General features: G+C 41.2%; 1 protein-coding gene across 2 annotated transcripts in view; it reads right to left on the bottom strand.

Moving 5' to 3' along the window:
- The window catches only part of AHCTF1 (AT-hook containing transcription factor 1), a 67,768-nt gene that overhangs the window by 32,793 nt on the left and 12,470 nt on the right, over positions 1-22,505 (bottom strand). For both annotated transcript variants that reach the window (XM_025205145.1, XM_006024504.3), the window contains exons 4-15: positions 19,662-19,842; positions 17,799-18,006; positions 14,477-14,593; positions 12,229-12,313; positions 9,538-9,688; positions 5,980-6,112; positions 5,697-5,878; positions 5,097-5,158; positions 2,736-2,864; positions 1,650-1,740; positions 1,475-1,564; positions 1,164-1,304 (exon numbers count right to left, since the gene is read on the bottom strand). In XM_025205145.1, the coding sequence (XP_025060930.1) occupies positions 1,164-1,304; positions 1,475-1,564; positions 1,650-1,740; positions 2,736-2,864; positions 5,097-5,158; positions 5,697-5,878; positions 5,980-6,112; positions 9,538-9,688; positions 12,229-12,313; positions 14,477-14,593; positions 17,799-18,006; positions 19,662-19,842 (1,570 nt within the window). The remainder of the gene's footprint in view (positions 1-1,163; positions 1,305-1,474; positions 1,565-1,649; positions 1,741-2,735; positions 2,865-5,096; positions 5,159-5,696; positions 5,879-5,979; positions 6,113-9,537; positions 9,689-12,228; positions 12,314-14,476; positions 14,594-17,798; positions 18,007-19,661; positions 19,843-22,505) is intronic.

The raw sequence follows: 22,505 nt of genomic DNA, 5'->3' as shown, positions 1-22,505 counted from the left end.
CCGTGATGAACTTATAGGCAGCCACAAGGTCGCCTCTCAACCTTCTCTTGAGGAGGCTGAAGAGGTCCAGGTGCCCCAGTCTCTCCTCATAGGGCTTGGCCTGCAAGCCCTTAACCATATGAGTGGCCCTTCTCTGGACCCTCTCCAGGTTATCCACATCCCTCTTGAAGTGCGGCGCCCAAAATTGCACGCAGTATTCCAACTGCGGTCTGACCAGCGCCCGATACAGGGGAAGTATCACCTCCTTGGATCTGTTTGTCATGCATCTGATGCACGATAAAGTGCCAATAGCTTTTCTGATGACTTCGTCACGCTGACAACTCATGTTCATCTTGGAGTCCACCAGGACTCCAAGATCCCTTTCCGCTTCCGTTCCACCAAGCAGGTCATTTCCTAGGCAGTAGGTATGCTGGACATTTTTCCTCCCTAGGTGCAGCACTTTGCATTTCTCCTTGTTGAATTACATTCTGTTGTTTTCATGTCCAACCTGTCCAGGTCTGCTTGTAGTTGCTCCCTGCCCTCCGGCGTGTCCACTTCTCCCCACAGTTTTGTGTCATCCGTAAACTTGGACAAAGTACACTTCACTCCCTGGTCCAAGTTGCTGATGAAGACATTAAAGGGTATCGGTCCAAGGACCGAGCCCTGCAGGACCCCACTGCCCACACCATTCCAGGTCGACACCGACCCATCCACTACAACTCTCTGGGTACAACCCTCCAGCCAATTCGCCACCCACCAGACTGTGCTGTCATCCAAGTCACAGCCTCTTAACTTGTTCACCAGTATGGAGTGGGATAAATAAAACCAATCAGAAATCATTTATTAGAATATTAGAATCAGCCATCTATAAATATTGGGTATAGGCTAGAGGGAAATTTGGAGAACTCAGCAAATTCAAGAAGATCTGCTGCCAATCTGCATGCCACCCTCCTCCCACCTCTCAAGTCTTCCCTGTCCAGTAGTTAGAGACCCTTGCACCTGGCTTCCCCATGCAGGGATGCACTGCAAGATCTGATCCATGGTCTCCAAAACACGCTCCACACCCCAAAAATCAAATCCTATCTAACCACTAAAGTAACATCTGGCAGGGGCATCAGGTGCCATTCAGAGGCGTATTTCAGAACAAAAAAGCGTAGATTACATTTGATAACACTGTTACAAACCTTTGTCAGTCAGCTCTTGTGCTTCTGTTAGAAAGCAGTTTAAGACCGTACTAAGATTGCTCAGAAGCAACTGACAGTGCTGAAGAGATTGTATGGTTTGTGGATCAATGAAATTACATGAGCCATCGAACAGTGGAACACCTGTTAAAGGACAAATATGACATGGTTAGTCCTTACATAGATTCAAAGCAGCAAAAGCATTCCTAAGTAAATATACAACCTCAGATGAACTGATAATATATAGCTATATTAACGCGTACATTCAAATTGGAAAGATAACTCCTGCAAATTAATTGCACATTAATACTTACATATACGGTGAAATTCTTCTTTTGTGCAAATTACTTTATTCCATGTCCACTCAAGAACGAAGCGCAGGTTAGCAGCAGAACTCGGTTGTTCTTATGAAAACAAACAAACAAGACCCATGAATACAAATTCTATTAGGATAAAAAATAAAAAAGTTGACAAAAATCAGCACACTACCTTCAGCTGTCCAGTGTTTGATGGAGCCAGTAAGAAGTCCTAAGGAACTTGTCTGGACAGCAGCTGATAGTATAGCTTTCAACTGTTGCTCCTAAAAATGTAACAAAGTAGGATAAAAACACTGTTATATTTTACCATTCAAACTATGATAAACTTGATTCTATTTATACAATGTCTCCGAGTAGCAAAATTCAATGACTACACCCAGACTAATTTCACATTGATTTTGCTAATTTGGTTAGAAACTTTTTAATGCTAGACCACATAGCTCATTTGTTTCACTAAGGTACATCTAATTTTGCTTTCACCTTTCTAGTCACTGTTTAACTCTTGGCAGTTACAGCTATATATCTGCATTTCATCCTTGACTTATATTTACTCAAATCCAAGATACCATTCGTCCCCCCCTCCCAAACACACGTAATATGGGGAGGGGCCACTTGTCTTGGATTTGAGTACAATTGGGGGAGCAGGCAGCTACTCTAGTGCTGGCTCCTACCCCAACTTGGGGGTCAGAATTGGAGCCACCATCTGCCAAGCCCTCACCTTGCTGCCTCTTCTCTTGCCCACCGCCTGCCTTCTCTCTCCCACTCCTGCCACTTACCTTCCAGCTCCAGCACCAGGTATGGAGCATGTGATGGCTCCAGCCCCAACCTGGCCATGCAGCAGCCAAGGCAGATTCTGCTGCCACCACAACTGCTGCTGCATGGCTGGGCTGGCCTGGAGCCACCACTTGTTCTATGCTCCAGGCTGGAACCAGAGCAGCAGCCAGAGGATTAAGCAGCAGCTGGAGGTGGGAGTGGGGAGGAAAGCCTGTTGGGGGCAGGCAGGCAGGCAGCAGAGAGCCAGCACTGGAATGGCAGATGGGGAAGCGGGTGCCAGGGCAGTTCCCTATAAGCTACAAAAAATCCCTCTGTCAAATTTACATCTACTAGTACGACATTTAGTTTGCATCAAATTTATGTTAGTCAACCAAAATAATTTGTGGGTTGACACCAACAATATAAAGATCATTTTCTCATATTTCTAGAACAAATTTCAAACAAAATCCAGGTTATTCTTACTGATACTTAATTATACACTCACCTGACTTAAACTAGAGGGCTGTACATCAACTAGTCTTGGAGACAGCAAACCAGCTACAAGACATCTATTGTAGCTATCAGGAATGGCTTCATTTAAAGAAGGACCAGATCTCTTTAAAAAATCCAAGGTCTGAAATCATAAAAAACTGCTATTTAAGAAAGCAGTACTGTAATTACCTGATTCATAAATATTAGATTATGACAATCTGGGTATTCACAATAGAAAAAGTGATACAGAAGCCTCAGAAATCTCTACCCAAAAAGCTAAAAGTTGCATCAAGGGAATATTTTTTTAAAAACACATTTTATAGATTTGAATAAGTGTGTTGTGTTTTAGAATGGCATGCTTCAGCAGAAGTTGATACCTGAACAATTACGATTTGCAAAAGAAGTCTCAGATTAGTCCGATATGATACAAACCATTAGGAAAAGCTTGTTTGAACATCTGCCTGCCTTTGCTGCTCAAAACACAAATGCTGTGTATACTGAAAGTTTTCAGTGCGTAACTCATGCACCAAAAATTTAGTCTACTGCAGTATATTTGTGAGGTCTTTGAAGACTGACTCCCAATTGAGTAGCTCTCAAAGTTCTGGCTTATTTTGTAAATTTCATATTTACTTGGTCGATTCACTTTGCCTAAGCCAGGGGCGGACAATTATTTCAGGCAGAGGGCCACTTACCCAATTTTGGCAGGCTTTTGAGGGCCACATGGGTAGCCCTGCCTCTTGACAGGTGCCCTACTCCCTGGTCACCATCTTGGGACCAAAGTCCCAGGGCCAGCACCGGTGGGGCCCAAAGCAGGGCACAGGCTGGCAGGGGTCTGTGGAGCTGGGCTGAGAGCTCCCCGCTCTCCCAGCCGCAGGGAGAGCGGGGAGCTGGCCCAGCTCCATAGAGTCCCTGCTGGCTGGGACCCTGCACTCCTGCCACCCTGTTCTGGACCCAGGACACCGGTGTGGGCCCTGTGCTCCTGCTGGCTCCTGCACCCACTCACACCCAATGCCCCCCAGTCCCATGGTACAGGCGGCGCGCAGCGCACAGCCCCAACCCCCTGCTTGCCAGCAGGGAAGAAGCTGATGCTAAGCACAGGGAAAAGTGGCCCCTAGCCCGCCCCATGGCCGGCGCTCCCTGCTGCAGCCGCTCACAGCCCACGCAGGGCTGTCTGGAGCAGGCACAGGCAGCCCTATGCAGGCTGCAAGCAGCTACAGTGCGGGGCGATGGCCATGGGGCAAGCGAGGGGCCGCTTTTCCCCCACTCTGCTCAGCACCACCTTGTAACCCAGCCCCGCTGCCAGTCTGGGCTCCACGCCGGCTCCGGGCTCACCGGTCGGCAGCAGCAGCTGTAGCCCGCCTGCTTGCCGCACCGGGCAGTGTTGGCTGCTGCTGGCCGCCCGGAGCTCATGTGCTGGGCAGCCTGCAGGCAGTGGTGGCAAATGCTGCCCGGCTCAGCAAGCAGGGGGGCCGCAGCTGCTGTTGCCATGCACAGCCCTGAGAGGCGAGCCCGGAGCCAGTGCGGGGCCCAGGCTGGCAGCGGGGGTGGGTGGGGGGCTGCCTGTGCCTGCTCCAGACAGCCCTGCGTGGGCTGTGAGCGGCTGCAGCAGGGAGCACCAGCCACGGGGCGGGGAAGCGCCTGCTTTCCTCCGCGCCAGGAAGGAGGCTGGGGAAAAGCTAAGGGCGGGGAAAAGCGGCCCCACGCCTGCCCCATGGCCAGCACCCCAAGCTGCAGCCGCTCAGAGCCCGCATGCGGTGGGTGAGGGGCTGCTTTTCCCCACTTTGTGCTTGGATTTTCCCTGGGACACTTTTCCCCGGGCTCCTCCCCTGCCCGTTGTTTTTGACAGGAACCAAGGGAAGATAAATATTAATTTTCTAAATTTTTTAGGGGCCCCACAGGCCGAATAGAATGGCCTCGCGGGTTGGATCCGACCCGCGGGCCGTATTTTGCCCACCCCTGGTCTAAACAGTTACTCAGATTGTCTTTTCCTCCCCAACCTATGTTAAAGAACAGAAAAGAAAATCCATGCTTAAAAGAAACTGAGTGCAAGCCTTTGTAATGAGAATAATAGTACCTTCTCCACAAACTAAAATTCAAAACCAAGGTGCACAATGAATGGCTTTGTCTTTGCCTGTTGAGATATCTGAGTCATACACATTAAATATCTATCCCTGTTCCAACAGCAATCAATAGTTTCACACTACTGACTTAAATGGAAACAAGTCATTATCCTTTAACATATGAGAAAATAAATTGTCAGTTTAGATATTTTTAAGCACAAAATACTTCCCTGCTGATAAATTTAACTCAGTACTTTATGAATGCTGCAAAACTTAATTTTTAGATTATTAATAAAGAAATATATGAAATTTACCTCTTTCTGAAACCCAGTGCAAGTCAGATGAACAACTCCAGAGTTCAATAAACAAGTAGCATCTAAGAAAACAAACCATATTTGGACTAAAATTTTCATTTTTAAGGGTCTATTACAGCAGCACAAGGCAACCATTTTCATTAAAAAGTAGTGATAATATTGGAATGCACTGAATTTAAGCAGGTACCAATGCTTCATCGGTTCTCTTACAAGTTTTATTTCAAAATATTCACTCGTGTGTGAGAAATTTATCTAACACATTACTTATGTAGAACAGTTCAGATAGTAAACAAATTAAAGCCATTTCAATTCTATAACCATCATCTGTTCAGAGACTGTATTACAAGCGGATTAAAAACCAAAATTCTAACACATCAAATATACTTTTCAACATTAATCATAGATTTTGGAAGTAAAATAGAAGTTTTAATAATTGTTACAAGTTACACATGGAAAATAAGACGAACAACAAGGAACGGCTAAACAAGGAATACAAGAGGGTCAGGAGAGAGACAGTTTAAGAGAACTCGTTTTATAAGATGGTTTAACCTCAACTCTGAAGCTTCCCCTATTAAAAACTACCTGTGGTGAAATGCATACCAAAATTGTAGGTGCTTGGATTAAAAAACTGCTCAGGTGGTGGGTAAGAAGGAGGAGCTCCACGACTTAAGCTTCTTTCATGTACCAGAAGATCCAAGATGTGGTGTGGAGAAGTCATACTCACAACAGCGTCCAGTGACCATAATGCAAAATAGGGGCAATTATAAAGAAATTCCCCTGGTCTATGAGAAAGTAAATGCATATAGTTAAACTGTAAATTAATGATATACGAACATTTTGAAAGCTATTGAAAAAAAAAACAAACCAACAATGATGGTCTTACCTTAAAGAATCTGGCATCTGAGCATGATACCAACGATTTATGTCAAATATGCCCAAATAAGTAGATGGTTTGCCCTGACCATATGTGTTCACTTGCCAGCTGAAGACTGACACACTGGTATCAGGAGATATCACTGTAATAAAGATAACATGATCCAAGAATGAGTCAGAAAATACTGGTGCACAATATATTTCAGCAAAATTTGTCACGCTGCTCGTTTAACATTCCATTTTTTAAGTGGAAAACACAAAATAAAATAATTTGGCAGAATATCAGATTGTCCTAAAGATATGAAATGATATATCTTCCCATAATCCAGTTTGATGTTGTTCAAATTAAATCAGATTTCAATAAAATATCTTACACTAATTTCCCTTTCTTCTATAATTGATTTACTAAGACCTTTAACAATCTGTTAATTGTTATATTAATAAGTCTACCAACTTAACATTCAACATCTTTTCACATTACTGTGCTTTTCATTACTCTTTGAGCACTGTGCAATGCTCATTTACATGTTCTTAGAAAAGCCACTCTCCAGCTGTCTTTAAAAACAAGAAATACAGGAGGGTCAGGAGAGAGACAGTTTAAGAGAACTCATTTTTATAAATAATTACTAGCAAAGTTAGCAGTTCTGTCTATACTTAGACTTGCCTAAAACCCCATTTACAGTCACTTTTCTTGAAACAGCTCATCAGGTGATGTGAACCACTCTGATTCCAAGCAGAAAAGGCAGAGAGAGACTGTCTGCTGCACGAGTAGTCTCTGTGCATGCAGTAAATACTGAAGCAAAAAGAGATGTCCAATTAAAAATGGAGAAAGATGATAAACTAGGCTGATGATAGGTCCAGGGAGCAAAGCAGAAAAATTTATAATCACTAGCAGTAGCACAACTAGGGTGAGGTGACTGGGGCAGAAAAAATGCAGATGCTGCCCAACCATGCCAGTGGCATGGCAGCAGCCATAAGTGACGCTACCCTCACGTGTTGCAGCTGTCCCAGGCACCTGGCTTTGTTATGACTCTGATCAATAGAGAATAATCTCTCCTGACCCTGAATAGAACCCAGAATTCCTTTACTCAGCAAATACCTGTGAATCCCCACAAGAAAGCACAAGATCATAGGAAAATAGGGTTGGAAGGGACTTCATAAAGTCATCTAGTCCGGCACCCTGCTCCAGGCAGGAACATTCCTAACTAAACCATCCCAGACACATGTCCATCTAACCCGCTCTTGAAATGTCCAGAGATGTAGATTCTACAACTCCTCTAGGTAACCTGTTTCAGTGCTTGACTGCCTGCATAATCAGAGAATTCCTCCTCATCTTCAGCCGAAATTTCCTCTGCTACAGCTTGAGGCCAATGCTTCTAGTCCTGTCCTCTACCACCACAAAGAAAAGCCCATCTCCATCCTCTCTCTAATTGCTCTTCAGGTATTTGAAGACTTATCAAATCCCCTGTCTCATTTTCTCCATCCAGCATTAAAAGCATCTAGCATAGGTCTCTTGCCCCTCTCTGTAACATGCACTATATTTTCTTGCATAGAACATTCCCTGGAATAGTACATCATTCTGACTGTCAAACAAAGTAAAGAAAAGATATTTTTCAATAAGAGATATGGCTGCAAAGAACAAGGACAGAGTCTCATCTTCAGTTTACTCACCTCCCTTTCCTGCTTAAGCAAAGCTGAAACCCTAGCTGCTCCTGCTAGTTTCCATGGGTGGTTATACAACTCTAAAATGAACTAAAGAGTCTTCAGGGCTGTGAAATAGGAGGAAACAGACCAGGAGCAGATAGCAGACAACAAAATTGCCCTAAGAAAGGTTAACTTGATTAGTAGAACATCAAGACCATTAAAAAGGAAATATCATTAACACCTGTGGAATGCAGAAGAATAAGCCATTAAGTCAACTAACTCTCTCAGTTACCTGACTAGGTATGCCACAGCTGTTGCTCTGTGGAGCAGTATTACAGTAAAAGCTTTGTTATCTGGCACCCATGGGGAATGCAGGGTGCCAGATAACAAAATATGCCGGTTATCTGAGAGGCTTGAACAGGCGTCCTTGCCTGTTGGGGCCGCTGCCTTTCCTGCTGTGTTGCCACCCCTTTTGCGGGCCCCAGGCAGGCTGCCATGCTCCAGGCCGTGGGGCCTCAGCAGCACAGGTTGCTTTGCCCCAGGCCATGGGGGCTCGGTGAAACCAAAAAAGTGCCATGGTGGGCACTTCTGGTTTTGCTTTTACCTTACAAGCCGGAATGCCGGTTACTAGAGCATGCTGGCTTGTAAAGCTGCGTTATCCGGCACCTTTATTGTATTTAAACGCTTCAAATCAAAACAGGGTGCTTCTATCCCAAGCAGAAAAATCAGCTTCCCCTCTCAATCTGGGGAAGGGTGTTGTGTGCAAGAAAATATGGTAATAACCTACTGTTACTACTACTCTAGCAGCTCCAAATGACAGATCTATGCTGTTAATTTTAAATGTTTTCAAATCGTATTGACTACCTGTTTTGAGGTCAATAACTAGCACATAATATTCCCCCTACCCCATATTTGTTAAGACACGGGTTAGCACACGCAAAAAAGGTATACTGAAAGGACATGAAGGCAGCATAGTCAGGTGCTCACATACCAAGAATTATTAGAATTAAAGTTACTTGTGCAACTTTCATTCAGTCTATGAATATGCTTTATAAACAACTTTTTATATGACCAGATGCTACTTTTTCCATACGATCCTTGCTCAGTGACCCTGCAACATGAATTTCTCTTAATTTAGCTTTTGTATGGGATTTTTATGTAAAAACAGCATTACATTAAAAAAAACCCAAAAAAATCTTAAAAGAAAATCTTATAGTCTGCCACATGTAGGCTTTCTAGGAAATGTTATGCAGAAAGAATATTTACGACTTAAACCGCAATATAAGGACCCAGAATGTGATGCACGCAACTGAAAAAAAGGAGGCGCAATAAAGCTCAGTCTAACTTGGCACTCTATAAAACAAACACAGAACTAAATATATGCAACAGACTAAAGAAGGAAGAAATTAGGTAGACAAAGGAATTACAGGGTAGCTTTTGCTGCCCATCAACAAAATTCACTTCTTGTAGAAATAACATCATCTTCTCTTGCTACTATTACACATTGAAGCAAAATATTTCATACTCCTATTCAAACCAAAGCTTAGCATTTTTCTAGTAAAACTAATATAGAACATGGATTGTGTTCTATTTTTAGATTTGTCTTTAACTTAAAAGATGAGTGAATACTAGCATCTAAACCTTAGTTCAGAAATGCATAACTTCTCAAACATGGACATAACAGTGCAACAGGAAAAACCTGAGTGATGTCGCTTTTTCAGTGCAATGCAAACATCTACTCTCTGGTCTTTGAATAAAGTAGGCAAGTTAGACTACATAGCCAAGTCAACTTTTAGGATGAGGGTACAGTATTATCCCAGAATGATGCTCATCACCTCTCACATGCTGAAACAAATATTTTTAGGATCCAACAATGCGACAGTTTATTTTGGGAAAATTTTGGCTAGCATACAAAAATTCAAACCTTCATTCATGCCATCTTCTCTGTCAACATGGATTCGAAATTTTTCTATGGTCTGACAACTAAGCAATTTGGTATTGCTCGTCTGTCCTCTTAAGGAAAAGACACCACCTGTGAGGTCTAGACTGTACCTTTCTTCACAATACTCCAAGCCCTGAAAGACAAAAAAAAAAATATATATATATATTATATATATTATGCTTAGATATATAGAAGACCACATCTCTTACATGTCACCTGAACTAAGAAACCTCAAAATACTTTTTAAAAGAATATCTTCAGTTATGTTACAAAAATAAGGATGTGCAATAACCTGGATCTCCAACTGTTTTGTGAGCAAAACACACTATTCTATTAATGTATACCATTTTCATAATTCCAAAGAATATGCCATTATCTAGTTTTACAATTATTTGCTACTATTTACATTAAATGATTCAAAACAAGCTTTCCCTTTTAATTTATTTTCAAAACATTATGAACTTGAAAAGCAAAATAGAAATTTCTATATTGTCACTCATATACCCACATTTAAAGGCTTTTTTAAAAAAATGTAAAACAACGATTTTTTAAAAAATCTAAAACAAATGGTAAGTCCTATCACCTTAACCAAATACATTTTGGGCCTGGAGAGATGACGCATTGGTATCAGTGTAGCCTACACTTATTCCACACAACAAAATAAACTACACCAGAACCTAAAGCAGCCAGACATGCAGGTATGCTGGAATAGCTGCACCCAGTAGGCAACTATTATAGAGCATCACCACTAGGTGTGGAAGAGCAGAACAACCTGTTGGCCTTTGGCAAATGGCTAACCAAGTTATCCTGCAGATAGATAATACCTATTATTTGTCTAACTGTCAGAGATTTACCCCCATCTTCCAGGGGTAGGTTCTACACCTGATAGGGTGAAAATACCCTGGTTCGCTGGTTTACACATAGCTTGCATGTTTCCTATCTAGGCCCTTTGTATGGTGTGAAGAAAAACATAAGCATAGCATGTACAGAAATGCACAACTGAAAATACATAAACAATTATGCCAGTCATATAATCAAGGAAGACACCTAAAAGCAAGTAGTACTGCATCTGTAATCATAACAAGATAATCAAGTTTATAATGCATGATAATATGCAATTATGAAAAAGGTTTTACTTAGCAAAACTGGGAGGGGGGAATGATCTATTCTTTAGTTAATACTAACATGATTGGTAAGTGAGAATGAAGCTTTTCTGGCAGTAAAGGCCACGCATGACAGAAGCAAACAAAGTCAGGATTTAAACTGAAGTGTTTGTATATTTTTCCAAGACAGTCCTACAATGTAACCCTGTATAAATGCAGCACAGGAGTGTAAGAAATATGCCAATTTTAAATTCCAATAAATTAATCTCTCTCATGTGTACACACTGCTTCCAAAATACAGTAAAGCATCAAGTACCTAAATGAACTAGGACAACTCATTCACAAAAATCAGGTCATTCAGCTTATGAAACATGCATTATGTGAACAATGGCAGATTCTAAAGCATTTTTTCTTAACAGATTCAACTTTTTAAAAAGTATTGATTTCAATTTCTTTTCTCAATTGCTAAAAATTTTTTAGCTCCATTGCTGTCACGTCTACTAAACACCATGCAATACAGCAGCAGTCCTGTGTTCAGGTAACTGAATGGTTCAGATAGTGTTTGGATAACTGACCCTCTACTACATTCAGAAAGAACAGTATCAGAATAGAAATGGAGCAAGTAAAAAGGGAATAATTGCTAAAATGTTAGATTGCTGAAGTAATTTTTATGAATACAGTAAACAAGCTCAGACAACACAAAACAGGCTGCTAAGTTATGATATCCACTACGACAGCATCTAACATTGGAATACTTAACATGTTATGTATGACATATTTGGAGCAACCTACAATGGTTTATGCCTACTATATCTTAACCAGGTTACTGTACCAGGCTGTGCAGCATGGCCCTGAAGCCACCAAGTAGTCTCCAAATACAGCATAGCTGTTCCAGGACTGTGCTGCTCGCAGCAGTCGCTCTGGGATGTAAACTACCATGGGTGCTCTATGCACCCTAGCATGTTGCCTGCAGGTCACTCGAGACCCTTGGATAGCACTGCAGGGGACAGATGATATAGCTTTACTGGCCAGACCCTTATGATTGACACCCCTGCTTTAAGGGTTAAGAGAAAATGCATACACACTGAACTACAACTCGGAAAACTAATCATACTTTAGATACATAGGAGAGACCTGTGACCTGTGCCTGAAATTAAAAAGTGAGTCCGTGAAAGACTGTAAAGAAATTTTTCCAAAGGACAGTAACAGTCTTGAACAACTGTTCTGAAAACACCTTCCCTTCTTATATGCATGGCTCCTACTGTTCAGATGAATCAACAATTTTGTTTGTTTATAAGAAGGTTACCTTGAATTATTGTATTCACCATTGATCACAGTTCCCCTAAAGAAATAATTGCAAGTGCTGAACCCAACAGGAGTGGAAGGTAAATGCTGTGGTACAAAGGGCCTGACAACATAGTAAGTACCTCTGTCTATAGGCAGCAGAGCTGCAAAACTACCCCAGAGAAAGAAAGACCTGATGGAAGTGCACTCTGGTAAACCTGGAGCAGAAGTCATGATTGCAACTAGCCACAACTACACATTGAATAAAACAGTATTACATATTTACCTCATACATAATTTGTCCGGATGCCAAGCGCTTTCTGTCACCAAAGGCCAACTGCAGCAGATGTAAACTCACAACATCACCTTCACTAAAAGGAAATTAATGATAAATTTATGTAAAATTTACAAGGTTCACTTTGAATCCATCCAAAACATTTAAGATTATATTGAACACTGTGTTAAAAATCTACCACTAAAAACATTTACAGTTTACATCTAAAAATAATGCTTATCAATCTAAGACAAGCAATCATGGTTGGACAGAAGAGGAGGTAAAGTTGAAGCAAACATCTTTGCTGTGGCATTTATCTCTTACTTGACTGAATTCTGTGACTTCAATTTTAGATCAGCTCCAACAGCTTCCAATGAATTCTTACTATAACTTTTTCCAGAACCAACATGTACCTATATAGCGCTGCTTGCAATTATTTTTTGCAGTGAAAAGTTGAGATTGGGTCCTTGACCCAAAATATCTCTAATTAAAATCTAAAATCTAAGAAACTTGCTTTGATTGTATTCTGCTGGCAGAGTATAGGCTTTGAACAATTAATGACACAGTAAGTCAAAAACTCAAGCTTTGGCCCTGGACAGATATAACATTTGAAACGCTCCACACAACTAGTACTTTAAAGGCATGAGCACTGACATGTGCACCCCCCAAAAAATCAAATGGGCCAAACAGCAACTATTAGGAAGTACTTCAGTTTGCAGTTTCAGCTTACAGTTACATCTGCAGATTTTGAAGAGGGGTTGCTCAGTCCTCCAGTATCACACAGTGCTCCACTCTCTGCCCCCACACCTCTTACCTGCAGGTCACTTGGAACCTGCAGGCAAGGAGTGTGGGAGCAGAGGAGGATGAATGAGGTAAAGAGTGGGGCAGACAGTCATTAGCACTCTCCTGCATGTCCAGTAATCCCCAAGGCTGGAGAGCAGGAAATCCTGCTTAATTCTCTTCCCCCAGTCTCCCAGTTTTAGCAGGAGGCTTGGGGCTCCCAGTCTCAGTGGGTGGACATTTATCTGTTCTTGGTAATCTCTGCGGCTTGAGAGCCATGCAAGGAATTATTCTCTCCCATCCCAGGGATGTAGATAAAAATTCCTTGCACACATGACCAATGAAATTGGAAGATGGAACGCCAAGCACACAGGAAACTATTCATCGGATGTCTGATCTGCTCTCCCCCCACCACAGGGGGGAAAAACTACAGGAACAAGCAACCTCTGTGCCCATGTCTAGAGATCATGCTACTACATGAGATTCATAGATGTTAGGGTCGGAAGGGACCTCAATAGATCATCGAGTCTGACCCCCTGCATAGGCAGGAAAGTGCTGGGTCTAGATGACCCCAGCTAGATGCTTATCTAACCTCCTCCTGAAGACCCCCAGGGTAGGGGAGAGCACCACCTCCCTTGGGAGCCCGTTCCAGACCTTGGCCACTCGAACTGTGAAGAAGTTCTTCCTAATGTCCAGTTTAAATCTGCTCTCCGCTAGCTTGTGGCCATTATTTCTTGTAACCCCCGGGGGCCCCTTGGTGAATAAAAACTCACCAATTCCCTTCTGTGCCCCCGTGATGAACTTACAGGCAGCCACAAGGTCGCCTCTCAACCTTCTCTTGCAGTTGAGGATACAGCATGAACTGTCTGCTACTGAAGTACTTCCTTTTTGAAGTGCTTCACATGTTATGTCTGTCCAGGACCTCTGAGTTTAAGGAAGAATGAAAGGATAAACTGTATAACTTTGCTTAATTTCTGAAGTCTTGAACAAACTGGATATTAAAAACATATAAAAAGAACTACTAGCTCCCAGAACATTCAAATACAACAAACACAATTTTAAGATGGTAATTTAAAAAAAGAGACAATACCACCTCCCCCCACCCCCACAATTCAAAAGGGAGAGTATAAGACAAGAAAAAAATGTCTATTATTGGTGTTCAGATCTTCAAATGGGATATATAAGAAGATGAGAAAGGAAGCGAAAGATGCTTTTGACAATGAATAGTTTTCCAAGGAAAGTACTTCTGACATTTAAAAACTAGATTAAATAAAGTGTAAAACAATAAAGAAAAAAATAGTAAGGAGATCCTACACATGTCTATCGTGACCATCATGTACCCAGGATGTCTTATAAGACACCAAGGAAGGCACATAGATTTACACATGTAACATGTTCAAATATAGATACGCATGTATAAACTCCATCATCACACCTCAACAGATGCAAGAAGTTATTAACAGCTATTTTTCTGAATCACCTTTCTTGCGTGGACTGAACAGCCCATAAGTAACAGCAGTTGCGGGGATCATTTTCAGGTTCTTGAAAAGTAACGGCATACACAGGAATCCTTCCTCCTTCTAACTGAAAGTGATACCTGAACCAGGTGAAAAAAAAAAATTCAGGTGATGACAGCAGTGGTTCCCAAACTGTGGTCCAAAATGCTAGAGCAAGTAAGCGGTTCACAGATCGCACAATGCCCTAGGCCCACAGCCCCTCCGCCCCCCCGATACTTCAGCTGACACTCTCCTTGCCCTTACAGAATGTGCAATGAAAGGTTAATCAGGCTGCCTGACTACCAACGAGAAGCACTGGGGGCAGACAGTGCTCCTTTAGTCCAAAAAAAGTGAAGTCAACACCAAATTAGATTGATGTTCCTGAACTGCACCCATATTCCAAGTCATCTAATCTGCACTTCAAAAGCCATAGCATGTTCTCTTGCCAGGACTATTCTATACTTATAAGGCTTCTTCCTAATTTTAAGTAGCTGTCCAGCCAATTCAGGCAACTGAACACGATAGCAAATGAACGTAAATATGAAAAAATGTAATGTTCCTGTATTTACTCAAATCAAAGACAAGGCTCCCCCCTTCCCCCGATTCAATATGGGGAAAAAGAAACCGCATCCTGGAATTAAACACATCTGGGGCAGGTGGTTCCTGTGGCTCCAGCCGTGGCTTTCTCCAATCCCAGGGAAGATCACATAGTGCAGAGAGCTTCAACACTGACCCAGGGGAGATCATGAGGTGTAAGGGAGAAGGGAGAGCCTGAGTGAGACTGCACACCTGTAGGGAAGCTGCCACTGCCTTGCTGGGTCTGAAGCCACCACATGCTCCATGACCCAGGCCAGAGCCAGGTAGCAGGTGGTACAGTCACTGGGTGGAGGGGAATGGGGGCTACAAGTGTGGAGCAAGCAGAAAGGCAAGAGGCAGGCTTCTTGTTGTTTGGGATTGGGTAAATGCAATATGTATATTTGGACTAGATATACCTATCAACGTACTTCTTCTCTTTATAGTATGTACAGTTAATTTAGCAGCAAGCAAGGACAGCTGAAAAGTCTTCTCCATACATGGCAGGGACCAAGTAAGCAAGTAAGATGTTAAACCACCCACAGAAATTTTACTTCCTTCTCCCTCACTATACCATAACTTTTTCCAAAAAATTCTATGAGATTTGTTTAATCTACCTTTGTGAAATGAACATCTTTCCTCAAATTTATGAGTTGAGTTCTAATAAAATTTCTAATCTAACCATTGCATTAGGATGAATGCATATTTTTCCTTTACCATATCTACTTAGAAGGCAAGGTCCATAAGAGATCCAATGCCACAACAACCTCACTTTTAGGTCCTTGTATCTCAGAGTAGAATCTAAAGCCTGAGTTAAAAAAATTAGGTTTCATATCAGTGCATGAGAGTCTGGCACCTCAAGGCGGTGGTGCAACACGTATACCGATTAAGGAGCTACCTACTAGTTATGTCTCTGAAATCCCTCCCCTCTCCAGCATGTAGGAACGTTAAAGTCAGGGCTGTTAAGCCGGCACCTCCAAACCTTGGGATCCCAAGCTGAAAATATGCTCTGCAGGACAGATGTCTGTAAGTTATCTTTGAAAGAACTAAAATGGCTTCACTCTTACCTTTTATAAAGCCAGAGAAGGTGCCCACTTTATATATAATAGTTAAAGCTAACAGATATATTCTTTAAATTTATAACATCTTATAGTACACCACAGATTCATGGCTAGAGTCTCACTCTTGCTCAGGGCCATATGGATAGTCAAACCTGGGGTCAGGAAAGAATTTTAATTCTCAAACTGGCCTGCATTCATTTTTCACTGCAATGTAGATCAGGGCCCTTTTTCAAAGATCTTCTAAGAGTATTAACCAACTATTTCCTTGCTGCAGTAGCAAGGCAGCAGGGATCTCATCCCCCTTTTCATTTATGGCATATTACAGGGTCGTGTTGGTATTTTTAATTTTATGTCTGGTAGATGCATGAGAATGATTGAAGTGGCAATTTTGCCAATTATTTAGGTAAATGACTGTCTACAAATACAGAGGTCATTGTTATCATTCATTTCCACCCCCATCTGCTTAAAATTTGCTTTTTTATGGAGCATGGGGCCCATAAGAAGACACCAGGTCCTAATCAATACCTAGAAGCATTATTTGTTTCTACATTAAGGGATTTAAATGAAAGAATTGTGTCTTTTCAGTTGTTTTAGTGTTACCATTGTTTATTAGTGGCTCCAAAATATGCACACTTGTCGTGACTAACAATACCTGTGCTTAAATTAATTCCACTGATTCATGTAAAAAACCTTGAAGTGGTACTGTATTTTAATAGTATATTCCAAAGTGTTTGCACTCCCTCTCCCATCTTTCTATGGCCCTCAAGTCTGCACACTCTCTGAGCCACTCTCCAAGTATTTTGCAAACACAAGGAATTTCATTTTGTATAAACCAACTCTTGTTTATTTTTTTAAATATAATTACCAATATAATTAACAGTAGAAGGTATAAGTGATGTTAGTCAATCATTATACAAACCAACAACTGGAGATGTAATAGACTTTTCTATACTATATCTATAGGAGAATGTGATGTAAAATTATCTATAAAACCAGAACTCTGGACCACTATACAAGTGTCCAGTTCATAGTTGCCTCTCTTTACCCTACACCAATGGCAAATTACAATACAGAAGAAATCAGAGATCAGGGCCAAAGGAAAGTCTTCAATCTTAGTCACCACTGGAGTGTGTGGAAAATTATTTCTAAAGACAAAAGCCTGATGATGGATATTTTTTAATCTGTCCTGCTAGTCTCATCTCAGACCTTAAGAGATATTGCTATGAAAGTCAAGTAAATCAACAGAATTGCTCTGTAAGCCTGGTGTACCTTACTGCAATAAGGTTTTTTTAGGTTAAAGAATTAAAATTAGAAATGACGTACTTCCACAATTCATTAAATACCATTAAAACATGTAAGTAGTTCACTTTAGTTTTGCATAAACCAGTGTCCTCTCACATTGAAAGATATCTACAGGTCTGTCACCAAGACACTTCAATATGCAGATGTAGTAGGCAAGGTAACCAATTTAAAAAGCAGCCACATAAAAGCAAGAAGTCAATTCAAATCACACATCACTAAAAATCTTACTTTAGAATCAGATTTTTCCAAGTGAATACTGTATTCAAGGACTTGAACAAATGGCTTTTTCTAGTTACATTTTACTTGGTCATGTGAAATAACTTAGCTCCCCCACCTACCCCAAGACAGACAAAAACAAAGGCATACTTACTCTTTCTTCAAGGTTTTCATATTCCACAGTGAAAGATAGCCATCTGAGAAACCCACAACCAGCTGGTTGCTCCTGCTTATGTAACACAGGGTGGATACTGCTGTGCCTGATGGGTTCAACAGCTGGAAACAAAGATGTCTCCCTTCTCTCATCACAGCTTCTCTTATTTGTGGGATTTCAGCAGGGATCCCAGTGATCACTTCTAGGTCTACAAACACCCACACAATAATATGCATTATAAAAAGTTACAGCACTCTGCTTCTTCAAGATAGGAGTTTACCATTATGCCAATGTATTATCCGGTTTCATTGCCCTCATCAAACCTCCAATGTCTTCAATGCTTTCAATCAGCATATATACTGTGCATTTAATTTTAAGAAAAAAGGAACTGCCAAACTGGATTAGACAAACAGTTGATTTAGGTCAGTATTAGTCTCATACATCACAGGAAAGTACAAGAATTCCCATGATGGACATTTGTGAGATGATGTGCCTATAAGGAAAGTTTCTACTTAGGCCCTGTTAGCCAGTAGTTCGCTAAGGTCCCAAAGCACGAAGATTTATTTATATCCTTTAGGCCAGAGGTTCCCAACCACTGGGCAGTGGCCCGGTACTTGGCTGTGAAGGGTTGGCTGCCAGGTTGTGGCACGAACCCCCTGCTCGGACCGCCGTCCGCCTAAGTAAGCAGCTTCCGCCACTGGCAGTGACATGCAGGATTAAAGCTGGGGGGGCGGGGCAGCCCCAGGATGGAGGCAGGTAGCTCTGTTCGCCCTGTCTCGCTCCTGTGCCAGTCCACAGGGAAAACAAAGGTTGGGAACCACTGCTTTAGGCCAACTGCTGAAAACAACAAATCGCCAAGAAGCTACTTTGAGCACCATCATCAAAAAGACAGTGGATACACACAAACTTATGGAGATGCAAAAATCATTAGTGCAGCCTTACTGTTTAAGCTTTATTTATTTATTTAAAGAAAAAAAGCTCCTCTTCTTGGCTCCAAGTCTCTCTCTAGAATCATATTCTTTTTACCAAAAAGTCTTATAAAAATGGGTACCTAGTTTCATTTGTAAATTCTGATTTTGGTATTTTAGGGTCTACTTCCTTTGATATCAACAGCAAAACTCCCACCAAGCTCAATGGTACAGATTTCAGCTTCTTAAAATGATTTACTAATCTAAATTTTTTAATAAAATTTTGGTTTTAGCAACCAAAATATGAGATCACACCCACTCCAGCTCAGGTGTATGTGGTGTCAGGAAGATATTTGTTTCTGTCAACAGGTGCTTTTTTTTTTTTTTTTTTTACACACACACACACACACACAGTGTACTCCATTTAAGTGCACAGCCTCATGACTGAAAAAAAGCTACCTACTTACGTGGAGTATGCATTGATCCAAACTTAATATAAACAATCAATACTTGACTATATGGTGCTGTCAGTGCTGCAGTATTAACAACCCTGAAACAGTCTAGGCTCTTCTCATTTTCAAGCCTTCTGATAGCAGTCCCCATAATAACTATTAGAAACCTTGTATTGCTAATAATCATGGCACCGACACAACTGTATGTCCAGGGTGGTCTAACTGTGGCACACATGCCACAAGTGCCACTGGCAGTCTCTGTGTGGCACACAGCAGACCAGGGAGGGGACAGGAAGCAGTTAAAGGGAGATTTTCTACAAAATAGACAGTTACAGTTAATATGCAGTTAACCAGAATACAAATTTAGTTATAAATTTGACAGTGCAGTTGAAAGATACTCTGCACATAGGCAGAATACACTGTATTACATTTAAAATGGTGAACATTTATCAGTGAGAAAACTTTATTTTATTTTTCAACAAGGAAATTTAAAATAAGTTTACCTGATGCTTCTACTTCATTCTGACTACATGACAAATCATCCAGACAAAGATCCACCAGAAGGATATGTCCAACATCTGTTACCACGGCTGCCACACCAAAAAGCCATCGTAGACTCTGGTGCAAATGCTGGGTGCTCACACTGGCTCCTCCGTGACTTATTATGGGTTCTATAGCAGTTACCTAGTAGAAAACTGTGCATTAATGTTTAAGCCATTTGACAAGCTAAAGTCTTTCAATAAAAGAAATTAAATTTAGCATACTAGGAATACCATTCTGTACTTAGGTTATTTAAAATTTGATGGCAAAATGTTTTCTCAGACTGTTTTAATAAAACTGATACCCGAGACTGGAGGCAGGACCAAGCATCTTCACAGCTACAAAATCCACTACTGAAGTTATCACTGCTCTCAGTCACATAAATGCTAACCCAGGTAATCTGACCTCTATCTTCTTTTCCCCTCAAAGTTATTTGCCCCTTGTTACTCAAGGGATTACCAAAAAAAAATTAAAGTTAATTCAGATTCTTGCTAATGGAGTACTAGCAGCTGCACTTAAGAGCGCAGAAGTACAGCAAGCATCTCAGTGTATAACAACTTCCTTCAAATTCCGGTTTTGGTTTCTTTTTATTTATGCAGGTTTTTCCCTTAGCTAATGGCTACAAGCAGAAACCTTTTTTACTTTAATACATAGCCTTGCAAGAGCTGTCTTGGCTCTTAAGGCTTCATTGTTCTATAGGGGAAACTGAAAGGGCATTTCTCTCATTGCAGCATGGCCTGGTTTTCATATTTCTCAGTCATTGCCAACTCAGATTCTGGGACCATGCAGACAAAACGAAGTTTCCTCAGTTCATTGAATGTGAATGCTATTCTTTTGCCACCATTCAAATAAGAAGAATTTTCAAAAACGTTGTTTAATACTCTCTCAAATCAACTATTTAAGAGTATTAAACTTGTATGCCAGTAAAAAATAAAAAACAAATTAATGCAAACAGCATTTCAATTGTTTAATGCAATATGTATACACCATGATAAATTATGATGCTTCCCTATAAAAACTGAAAAATAAATATACTTGTTTCTTTTTTTTAACCCACTCTTTTGGAACAGTTAATTCTATGTATGGCCAACATATGCAGACATCATGTATTCTTCTCCTATAGCAAAGTCTTCACGCATTAACATTTTGGTATCTTGAGCTAAAAATCTTAAGGCAGCGTGAAATGGCATAATCTAATTGACTGCACCAGATATATAACTGGACACCTGAAATTGAACACCTAATCCATAATTTCAAGACTCCACTATAATATTAAAAAATTCACAGGAAATTAATTTCTGAAAACAAGAACTAAAAATGAATCCAACCATTATGTAAGAAAATGTAACATGATTTAATGCTTGGTATTACAACATACAAACTTCCCATGGTAGAACTACAAGGGCAATGAAACTACTTCTATACCCAAGTAACAATATTCACAGCAAAATGAAGGCGGACTAAATAATAATTAAAAAACAAAAGAAAAACAAAACCAACCAAAAAAAAAAAAATCAGTCTGGACAAAAAATTTATATTTGCTTTGCCAAGTCACTCATCACAACTTAAAACATTCCAGTCCTATTCAGGGCCTGCTTCTAGTTCTTCCTAATTTAATCTGACATGCCTGAAAGCTTTAAAGGATAGCAGAACAAAACCCATAAGTTAAACATGTTTGCAAAAGTTAAGTCTTCCTTAGATGTGCAGAAAATCGCTCCCATAAGGTGTTATTTCTCTCTGACACTGGGGTATCAATAGTCAGGTAAGCCTGACTTTGCTCCAATGTTTTCTGAATATTAGCCAAAAGCTATCATCTCCCATAAATCTTTAGTTTCACAATACCACTTTTTACACCAAAAAACCCTCTATAACATGATCAGTACAGTCCCCACTTTGTTTTCTTTCAGATCCTTTTTGATGGCTTACCACTAGCATGATACTTAGAACCCTGTACATGTTGAAGTTTAGGCAAATAAGATGCGTGACCCTCTCTCAACCCCTTATCCTTACTGACTTTACCATCCCTCAGCCTATTCTTCACCCCAATTTTAAATGCAATATGTAACAAAACCATGTCAATTCTTCACCATATTAATTTACTTATTATATAGCATACCCAAAACAATCAAAGGGTAGGGGAATTCTTAGACCAGAGGTCGAACTCACTTTCCACCCTGGCTCCTTATAGTCCAGATCCAGTCTGGGGCACACGACAACAGTGAAAGCTTCAGTTCCAGCATGGGGCCCACAGCACACCTATAGCTCCTCCTGCATGTCCTGTGCCAGAACCAGAGAGCTACACGGCTTGTGCCACAGCAGCAGCTCTAGCTCCAGCACAAGGCACACAGCAGCAACAGCTCTAGCATGGGGCAGTGATGGGGCTGGTGGTCGAGGACTTGGGACAGTGGTGGTGAAGTGGCTGGAGGGTGACCAGGGTTGTATCGGGCCTCACTCCCCCTCCTGCTGCCATTTACCACATCCACTGTGGTGCCAAGCATTCTGGATTCTGTGGTAGGCCTTCCCCCACAGCTTCCAGTGGCCCGTCAGTAACCCAGCAGGCTGGACAGAACATTCTACAGGCCAGATATGGCTTGCGGGCTATATATTTAATAATCCTGTCTTAGATCAAGCTTTTAAAGGGAGGGAAGGTTTCTTGCATTTGCTCTATTGTGTGAGGAGCAATCAATCCAAGTGACACTTATGGGTACCACTATAATATAAATCTTTACCACCACCAATTATGAAAAAAAGGTGGAAAGGAGGGAAAAGAGGACAGAGAGCCAGAGACGTCTCCAAAAGCTGGTAAC

Source organism: Alligator sinensis, unplaced genomic scaffold, assembly GCF_000455745.1.
Source record: "Alligator sinensis unplaced genomic scaffold, ASM45574v1 scaffold284_1, whole genome shotgun sequence".
NCBI classification, from domain to species: Eukaryota; Metazoa; Chordata; order Crocodylia; family Alligatoridae; genus Alligator; species Alligator sinensis.
This window is presented reverse-complemented; position numbering and strand designations above follow the sequence as displayed.